General features: G+C 34.8%; 1 protein-coding gene across 4 annotated transcripts in view; it reads left to right on the forward strand.

The window, feature by feature from the left end:
* Nucleotides 1-9675, forward strand: part of LOC144963003 (uncharacterized) — a 222730-nt gene extending 213055 nt beyond the window's left edge. For all 4 annotated transcript variants that reach the window (XM_078896529.1, XM_078896528.1, XM_078896527.1 and 1 more), the window contains 4 exons: nucleotides 4135-4401; nucleotides 6369-6515; nucleotides 7134-7222; nucleotides 7856-9675. In XM_078896529.1, coding sequence (XP_078752655.1) covers nucleotides 4135-4401; nucleotides 6369-6515; nucleotides 7134-7222; nucleotides 7856-7984 — 632 coding nt within the window. In that variant the 3' untranslated portion in view covers nucleotides 7985-9675. The remainder of the gene's footprint in view (nucleotides 1-4134; nucleotides 4402-6368; nucleotides 6516-7133; nucleotides 7223-7855) is intronic.
* The last annotated feature ends 285 nt before the right edge of the window (nucleotides 9676-9960 follow it).

The following is a 9960-nucleotide window of genomic DNA, read 5'->3' on the forward strand; positions in this document are numbered from 1 at the left end:
TAGTAGTAGTAGTAGTAGTAGTAGTAGTAGTAGTAGTAGTAGTAGTAGTAGTAGTAGTAGTAGTAGTAGTAGTAGTAGTAGTAGTAGTAGTAGTAGTAGTAGTAGTAGTAGTAGTAGTAGTAGACGTTTTAGTAGTAGTAGTAATAGTAGTAGTAGCAGTAGTAGTAGTAGTAGTAGTAGTAGTAGTAGTAGTAGTAGTAGTAGTAGTAGTAGTAGTAGTAGTAGTTGTTGTTGTAGTTGTTGTAGTTGTTGTTGTAGTAGTAGTAGTAGTAGTAGTAGTAGTAGTAGTAGTAGTAATAGTAGTAGTAGTAGTGGGATAGAAAAAAATAAATTGTATAGAAGTCCTTGTCGTTGTCTTACTTTCCTCTTCCTTTGTTTTTTGTTTGTTTGTTGGGTTGTTTTGTTGTTTTGTTTTTTTTTTGTTATTTTTTGTTTGTTTGGTTTTGGTTGTTTTGGGGTTTTTATGGGGGTTGTTATTTGTTTTGTATTATTTTTTTTTTGTTTGTTTTTGTTTGTTTTGTTCTTTGTTGTTATTTTTTGTTGAGAACAAAAAAAAAAGGGGGGGGGTTCTGGTATTCAAGTTAGTTTGATATTTATATTCATGGGATGTACCATTATATCCCTAAGAGAAATCACCCTTAACACTCCTCCCCAAAGTTAAACATAAGCGAAAGGCGAAATAGACACCAATAATCCTATCTCGCATTATATATACATAATATATATATATATTATATATATATATATTAATATATAATGTTTGTGCAATGTTTGTATAATGTGTGTGTGTGTGTGTAAGTGTGTGTGTGTGTCTGCGTGTGTGTGTGTGTGTCTGCGTGTGTGTGTAACATATATGATTATGGTGTATTTTTATAATAAAGGAATATCCTCTCATTGGAAGCAATTGCGAGGCAACACAATATCTTAATCAACCGACGTTTTGATGCAAACTCATGAAATTATTCAAATAAGATTTCAGCCTGTGACGTCCTGTGATTTTGAATGAGAGTAAAAGTCACAGTAAGCTCCGATTATTTCTATTTTGGTTCAATTGATCCGGAATTTTAACAGTCGAGGGACACTAAATTATGCAAAGAAGTATTTAGACTCTGGCTTAATTGTCTTCTCTATCGTGCATTGATGAAATTCTTTTTTTTTTTCATTTTGGACAGAAAACGTATACATTCACACACACACACACACAGAGAGAGAGAGAGAGAGAGAGAGAGAGAGAGAGAGAGAGAGAGACGTGTAAATATATATATAAAATGAGTGTTAGTGGGTACTTTTAGGTACGAGAGTGCTCGATAATTAGAGCATATAAAGATAAATAAATTCTTAAATATCCGTGAGCGAGTATATTTAATTATATATATATATATATATATATATATATATTATATATATATATATATATATAAATATATATAATATATATATATATATATATATCGGATGAAACTTTCTTATTTTTTAAAGTCTTAAAGGGATTTTTCAAAGAAGACTTCACTCTGAGACTTTTGAAAAAATAATTTGTTGTCTTCGTAATCTGTCGATATAAGGCGTAAATTAAATATAAATTAAATAAATAACAATATGAAGTTGAATGTGAGCTTCAATTTAATATACAAAAGGCTTATTCATCTTAACAACGCCACTACCACATTATCTCATTCGTCTGTAGTGTTTCATTCATCCTGTTTTGTTGATAAAGGGGAAACCCGAAACGTCCATTTTATCTGTTTTCGTAAATAAGATTGAAGCTTACATTCAATTTCACATTGTTATTTATTTCTTCGAGCTACTTCGAGCAGAAATATTTAAATTACGTGAACGTAAACGTTTTCTGGCCACGTCAATAAGGTGTTCTGTGAGTGTTCCTCAGTTTTGGGATGATCTAAATTGATTTTACTGTTCCTTCAACTGGGAATCTTATGTAAATGAGATTGTTTCTGTCTTTCCAGGGGTGGGGGGGGGGGATGTAATCATAATAGCGGTTGTCCTTTTTCGCAGCAATGATAGATACCAGTGCTGGGAAATAAGTGGGACAACATGTCAAAAAAAGAGTCAATATTTGGTAAAGTTTATGGAGATGTAATCTAATCTTGTTTGAAGGGAGGGAGAGGGAAGGAGAGAGGACATCTGATTGCTTTAGGGATCAGTGTGGTCATGATTTGTTATTCGTTTTAGTGTTGCTTTGAGTTAAATTTCTGACAACTGATTCACCGTGGCCAAATTGATGTCTAGTGATCTTGGCTCGTGACCTAGATCTTTACTGCCTTACTCTTCAAAAATGTGGCCTGAGATCTCGTCTTACAAATATTTTTTTTTTAATTGAGCTTTTATATCCACTAAATGTGTTCAAAGCGCTTTACAATTTACAAGGGCCCCTAGCCAAAAGCAACACATAACATGTAGAACGAGACATGACGCCCGTTAGGCGATATTATATTTTTTTACCGACAGAGACAAAGCTGTTAACGACCAGGTACTCATTTTACACCTGAGTACGGTGAGAGAATGTGAGTAAAGAGTCTTTTCTAAGGACTCAACTATGCCCCGAGCGAGGTTCGAACCCAGGACCTTCCGATCCGAAAGCAAGTGTCATACCACAAGACCACATAGCCGCAAATATCGATCGATAAAAGTGTCCCTCATCTTGTCAAAAACTCTCAAACGTGGGACATCTTTGATTACGAAACCATATTTATGATCAGGCACTTGGCGTGCCTGTTTATCCTGGACAAGCATTATCTTATTTCTATTAATTTGCTACTAATGACTGATGTCACATACGGCCCTGGCTCACTATATTATGTCTCAGCGAGGGAAAGCAGGTTAATTTCTGCGTGTCTCTATATTTAGCTAGGGTTGTGATGAAACAAGTGGTGGGACCGTGACTCTCTCTCTCTCTCTCTCTCTCTCTCTCTCTCTCTCTCTCTCTCTCTCTCTCTCTCGATTCTTCCTTGACTTTTAGGCTACGATTCCCAATTTTTCATTAAAATTAATTAAACATGAATATTTTGTAGACGTACAATATTATAGATAGTATGCGCTTGGCTAAGAAGCTCATAACATTGCCATCCGGAAGTATAACGGACCAACACACAAAACTGTGTGTATCCATGAACGTTTATAGTCAGGTTAATACAGTTCACTGAGCATTACTCATAAACGCGGATGGCAAAAAACAATAACAAAGACCCGAGTGACGTCATCTTCGAACTATCTATAGGCAATGAACTTGAAAATCTTGGGTAAGCAGCGTTTACTGTGCTTCTATGGACAGATCGTGCCTGGTGATGATATAGTTAGCATTTAGCAAAGGAGCGTGCTATTGCACTAAAACATGGTTCTTGTTATGATGGTGACCCCTAGTTTGGCTCCATTTTGTACTTTTGGTTCGTAGCTGGTTTTTACACCAATGGCATATTATTATAGATCTTCACTCGGAAAAATCCGGTTTCGACCCTATCGAAATTTTCTTTTATCTCCCTGACACTCCCCCCCCCCCTTTCCCCCCCCCCCCCCCCCCCCCCCCCCCCCCCCCCTCCCACTCCACAACCATCTCTCTCTCTCTCTCTCTCTCGCTCTCTCTCTCTCTCTCTCTCTCTCTCTCTCTCTATCTATATATATATATATATATATATATATATATGTATCTATATACAACACACACACACACACACACACACACACACACACACACAAACCCTGGCTCCGACCATGTTCCAACCTCGAGGAAAATACGACTTCAAAATAGATTGGTATTGGTATAATATCCAAGCGTTAAGTGAACATCTTTCTCCGGATCGAGCTATCCAGTTAGCAGTTCTTTCCTACTCAGGGGTATAGACAAATGAATTTTATTTCACCCACTCTCACACACACAAACACACAAACACAAACACACACACACACACACACACACACACACAAACCCTGGCTCCGACCATGTTCCAACCTCGAGGAAAATATGACTTCAAAATAGATTGGTTTAATATAAAAGCGGAAAGTGAACATCTTTCTCCGGATCGAACTAAACAGTTCGGAGCTCTTTCCTACTCAAGGGTATAGACAAATGAAATTTATTTCATCTTTAATACCACTTATATTTTGTTAATTTATCTACAGACGTCTCCCATCGCAGCCAGCCATTGGGCCATCCCCCAAGCTCTCCAGAGGATCCCCAGGGTCCACCAGCTAAAGAGGAGAAGGAAGAAGAGAACAACGAAGAAACCAAAGAACCTGTAACAACTGGTGACCAAGAATCGGCTATTGCTTTAGAGACCGCTGCTAAGGATAAGGAAGCGGTACAGGAAACAGAGGAAGAAGTATTCAAGGAGCAGAACAAAGAGAAGGAGGGAGAAGAAGGCATGGCAAGCCAAGTTATGATTGTCGGTATGTTATGGTGATTAATTTCCGGTTTTGAATCTATATGACCAGCCACGTCAATGTGTTACTATGTCGGAATGAACTAGTTGATGAGATCTGAGTTACAAGATGAGAATAAATTAGGCAGTACAAGTATCTTGAAGTTTAAGAAATGAACGGCACTCTCATCAGAGAAAGTATTTTCACCCAATTCCCAGAAGTAAGCTCAAAATTCAATTTTAGACACAAAGGTCACATCGTATGTGCTAATACATTCCCAAATTAGTTTCTATGTGATTTAGTCATAGATTTAACAAATTAGCATATGGAATAAAATAGTTGATAAGTCTTGTTAAATTATTTCAATTAAGTATTTGGATTCAGAATTGCTGATAAGATATTTGTAAATGTTGCTTGTATTTTGAGTATTAAAACTTTAATATGTTACAATATTTACTTTGAAAATCAATCAAACCAATGAACGATGATATATTTTGAATGTTGCTAGATCACTATATTTTTATACGACTTACCAATCTGACACCAACTAACTTGTCAATCTTTAACAAGGAGGTTGTTCACTATTATTATTTTTTCTCTCTCTCTCTCTCTCTCTCTCTCTCTCTCTCTCTCTGTCTCTCTCTCCCTCTGTCTCTCTCTCTCTCTCTCTGTTGTGTGCGTCTCTCTCTCTCTGTCTTCCTGTTTCTCTCTCTCTCTCTCTCTCTGACTGCCTCTCTCTCTCTGACTGCCTCTCTCTTTCTCTCCCTCCCTTACTCCCGCTCTCTCCTTACCCACTTCCTCTCTCATATCTCTCATATTTCTTATTTTTTCACCTATGTAGTGATAATGTTATTATCTCGCTTATTTCTGTAAACTGTAAACAAAATGTGAAAACGTCGTTTTTCAATTAGGAAAGTATCATAAATGATATTTGAGACAACGAAACCAGCTCTTGCCGTCTAGTAATCATGAGAAATATAGAATACATTAACAAAAATTCAAAAAATTGTAGATAAATAACCCTATATTTGTTTACGATCCAGGCTTCTTTAGAGGATTATAACGAAAGTCACAAATGATTTATTGATCAGCAAATATTCCTTCATATTTACCTCCTGTCATAACATGGTATTTTATTTGCATTTTATGATAGTAAGATGCATCATTTTAATTCACGTGCCTCCAGATATCAATAATCATTTGCATTCGTGTTTCAGTATTATCTTTTCACGTTTTCAACGTAATCTATCACAAATATGGATTTTGTATTATGTAGCTACTTTGATGTCAAATGATCTTTTTTTGTTTGCATATCAACCCCATAACCGTACATATTCTATTTTCTATGTTTTTGCGAAGTGGGTTGTGCAAGGCCGACGTGTACTTATTTGCAAGTCTGATAACCTAAATCATTATGGGCTCATTGGTCTAATGGAAATAATTTCAAACCAATAATTTAACAAGACTTATCAACTATTTTATTCCATGTGCTAATTTGTTAAATCTATGAAGTCCCAGGTTTGAGAGTTTTTGCCAAGATGAGGGTCATTTAAATCGATCGATATTTGAAGGACGAGTTTTATGGCCAAAATTTTAAATATGGGTTTTTCCAGAGACGGCAGTACAGTGAAAGAGGAACAAGGACTATAATAGAAGTGCTTCATTATTTTCTTCTCTCTCTCTCTCTCCCCCTCTCTCTCTCTCTCTCTCTCTCTCTCTCTCTCTCTCTCTCTCTCTCTCTCTCTTGTTTGTTAGTTTGTTTTGACAGGAGAGAGATATTATGTAATGTTTATTTTGTAATGATTTGTTACCCTTTCTGAAGGGTAGTCCTCTATAGTTGGAGTTCTCACCAATGTCTTTAAAATTAAATGAGACAGAAATAATTGCTCGTTTACCCGTTGCTGGTCTATCACAAAGTGCATTTCCTCCGCCCTAATTGTTTTTGTTAATGAGATTTACCACTGACGACAGAGCTTTTTTTTAAACTCAAACAGGAGGAGATGTTGGAGGCAGCCGCCCACGCCCCAGATTGACCACCTCCAACAGCGGGGCTGACATTATGCTGGGGTTAGAAACCGATGACGGCAAAAGTGCTGAGGTGGAGATCGATTCTCTCGAGTCAGATGAACTCAAACCAGAAGGTAAGAAGTAATAATTTTATGTTTGGAATTTTTAAATTGCAGACGGGGGGGGGGGGGGAGGTTGACACTTTTACTAAACATTTTAGATAAATGTTTGAGAGACAAACGAATAGATAGATATCGAAGTAGAACCAATAACTTGGCGGTATTTTTCCTCAGCTCATTCAGCAGTAAATAGATAGTGGGTTTTTATTAAGGCCTCACTGAAATTATTTGGAGATATGGAAATATTGGTAAATAGATATTTCAAAATTAAAATTAATCTTTTACTCTTATCTTACCACATGTTAAGTTTTTGTTTGTCTGGTATTTGTTTTTTTGGGGAGGTATTGTGTTGGGTTATTTTTTGTTTGTTGTTGTTTTTTGTTTAGTTTAGTTTTTTGTTCTTTTTTTTCTTGATTTTCTTTTATTTTTTAAAGGGAGGACTATTTTACGTTTATTCATTGTCTGCGCACTCCAAAACACAGAAAACATATTATTTAATCATAATTAACTCAACTATATGATAGAAATACTTGATTTTAGGTCTGTTTATTTAATTAAAAATTCACACAAGGAGATGTTCAAATTATGTTTCTACTTGATACTTGATTTGAAAACTAATATATTTTTCCTCAGAAATTCCTAAGGGCAGAGTACGAAAGACATCTATTGTTGAGAAAATATCAAAATCCAAAGAATCCGAGCTCATCGCATTGTCTATAATGGTGAGTTTTATTTGTAAATGGCTTTGTTAAATTGTTGGCTTGGTGGTCATTATATTTAGAAAATTGTATAACAATATTTGCATTCATTCTTGTTGCTTTGTAATGGAGTAATTCTGTAAAAAAAATTGATGTTGAAATCCTCGTCATGACTATTATGTTGTTTGTGTTTGTTGTAGTTTTCATGATTGAGTGGAATATAATGTGTTCTAGTACCTTTCAAAGATTGAAGTTAGAGCTACAGGTCAATAAATTTGAAGCTTGGTTTTGTTGCCCTTTTTATAGATTGGGGTTATATGGGCATGCTTCCAGTCGGTAGACACTTTCCTTTGTTCGGGGATTCTTGGAAAATCGTACACAGAAACGTGGAACTCAGGAAATTAGACATTTCGATTCGAAAGTCGTGTGCGATCCATGACGAAGAGAGGAAAAATGCAAAGCAGGAAATGATATGCAGATAGAGAAAACCGTTAGATATTATGTCTTCAACGGTCTGTTGTGGGATTATTTTGAAAGACTTTTTCTCTATGTTTTTGCCTTGCATTCTAGTGAAACTATTAGTTTGATTAAAATATTTATAATGTATTAATTGTATAAATGTAGTATTGCTTAATTGATGATTGTTTCTATATACAGGAAAATGCTGGTCAGCGTCAAAGAGAATTTGAAAAGTTGATAAGTGAACACCAAGAACTGGTCCAGGAGATTAGCAGGACACCCAGTGCAGAGAACATCGTCCAGAGCGAATCCAGTCGAGATCCATGAAGGATGGAGAATTGTTGAAATCAGCAGTAATTTGTAAAAACGACATTTGGAGAAATATACATAGGGATTTCACGATCACTAATCATTTTCATACCAATATGTTGATGGTGCGATTAAACTAAACAAACAACAAAAAACATTCTCATATAGATTATCTTGTTGAAATGTGTATACTTGTTATCCTTATTACATAATTAAAATAATTACTAATCGCAGACTATACTCGTCGGTCTGTAATGTTGTCAAATACCTTTGAAATAATACGTATTCTAAAATGATTCATTTTCCTGGCATAAATTAAATCAATCGTATCGTTAAATCATATCGTTTAGCTTAAGGCCTAATAAAACCTTTAAAAACCTTTAAATGCTCTTAGAAACTTTCATGCATAGATACAATTTATTTAAAGTTATTTAAACAACATTCGTTGTCTATTCGACAACTTGAGTATATAATCACTATTTCAAATTATTAAATATCTGAGACCAAATTAAGTATCATAGTCAAGTTTCGTAGAATACTTTTTGCCAATTAGATTTTGGACAGAAAGCAATAAAATATCTAATAGATGACTCAAAATAGTTTTTTAATTACTAAAAACTCAATAGACTGGTCTTACTTTTGTGGACCAATAAGATATAAGTGACGAGTTCCTTTGTTGTATAAACTTGTTCTTTCATTCTCGTTATCATGACCAACATTGCCAACAAAGATTGGAAATGGCCTAAATGTATTCAAATGAATTCTGTGTCGCGCAGTCGCAATAATTGAAGGTTACAGATGATTATTTAAACAAGACAGTGCGTTTATCTCTTTCTTCGCCTCTTCGTTATTTTATTTCCGTTATATAAGCTAATTTCATTTAGTCTGATAATCATTTCCCAGAATGTGGTGTTTATTCAATCAGCTGTTTTGTTTTATTTTGTGTTTCTGTTCTTGTTTTTTGGTTGTTTTTTGGGGGGGCAGGAGGTTGTTTTTTTTTTGGGTTTGTTTTTTTTAATTTTAATTTTGTTCGAGCGTTTTGTTTATTAGAGGGTTATATTTATTGATTTTTTTTCTGTTTTTTTCTTTCAAGTCACTAAAAATTAAGTTGTCTATATTTATTTCGATTTCTTCCACATGTCTGAATTAGAAATTAATAAGATAATTGAAGTAGCAGATTTTCTAACTTTGAGATATTTTCCTTTGTTTCCTTCAGATTGAAAAATGATTATATTAACAAAAAGTTTTGTCACTGGAAATACATTTCCATTATATAATGCAATACTTATTTTTTAAAGCTTATACTGTGATTGTTTTGCTTTTTTTCTTGCCTCTTTCTTTACTTTTGATTATAGGAAATCTTTGTTTACTCCAGTAATATGAGCTCCATTTCAATATGCGAGCTTTAGTACCAATTAGGTAGAACCTGCCCTGTTCATTGAATCATTACGCTCAGCCAAACATGTTTTATAATGAATACTATTTTCTATTTGATTCCAAATATGTATTTTATGTTATTGACCATCTGTATTTCTACATATACCCATAGTGTTATGTTTGGCAGTTTGTGAACCCTTTCTGGGAGGAGGAAATGTGAATGTGTATTGTTATGAGAGAGTTTGATGTTTGTGTTTGTATGCGAGTGGGTCTTTTTGTGTATGCAAGTCTATTTCCAGAGATAGAGAGAGAGAAAGAAATAAATAAATAAAGAGAGAGCGAGCGAGAGAGAGAGAGAGAGAGAGAGAGAGAGAGAGACCCAGGGTGGAGTATAAAAGAAAAGAGAGTAATATTTATTGTTTAAAGACATCCTAATGTTGACCAGATAACTAACAATAACGAAATATTAATAGCAAGGCAGTACTTATAATTATAAACTATCAATTCACATGCTGTTTCATGCCATTTAGTCTCATCTTCTTCAGATCGCCCACACCCAACAGCACAAACACACACAATTTCCCAGGCATAACAAGTAAATTTCATATGTAAAAATC

Source organism: Berghia stephanieae, chromosome 1, assembly GCF_034508935.2.
Source record: "Berghia stephanieae isolate SIO BIC M18660-M18661 chromosome 1, UCSD_Bste_1.3, whole genome shotgun sequence".
NCBI classification, from domain to species: Eukaryota; Metazoa; Mollusca; class Gastropoda; order Nudibranchia; family Aeolidiidae; genus Berghia; species Berghia stephanieae.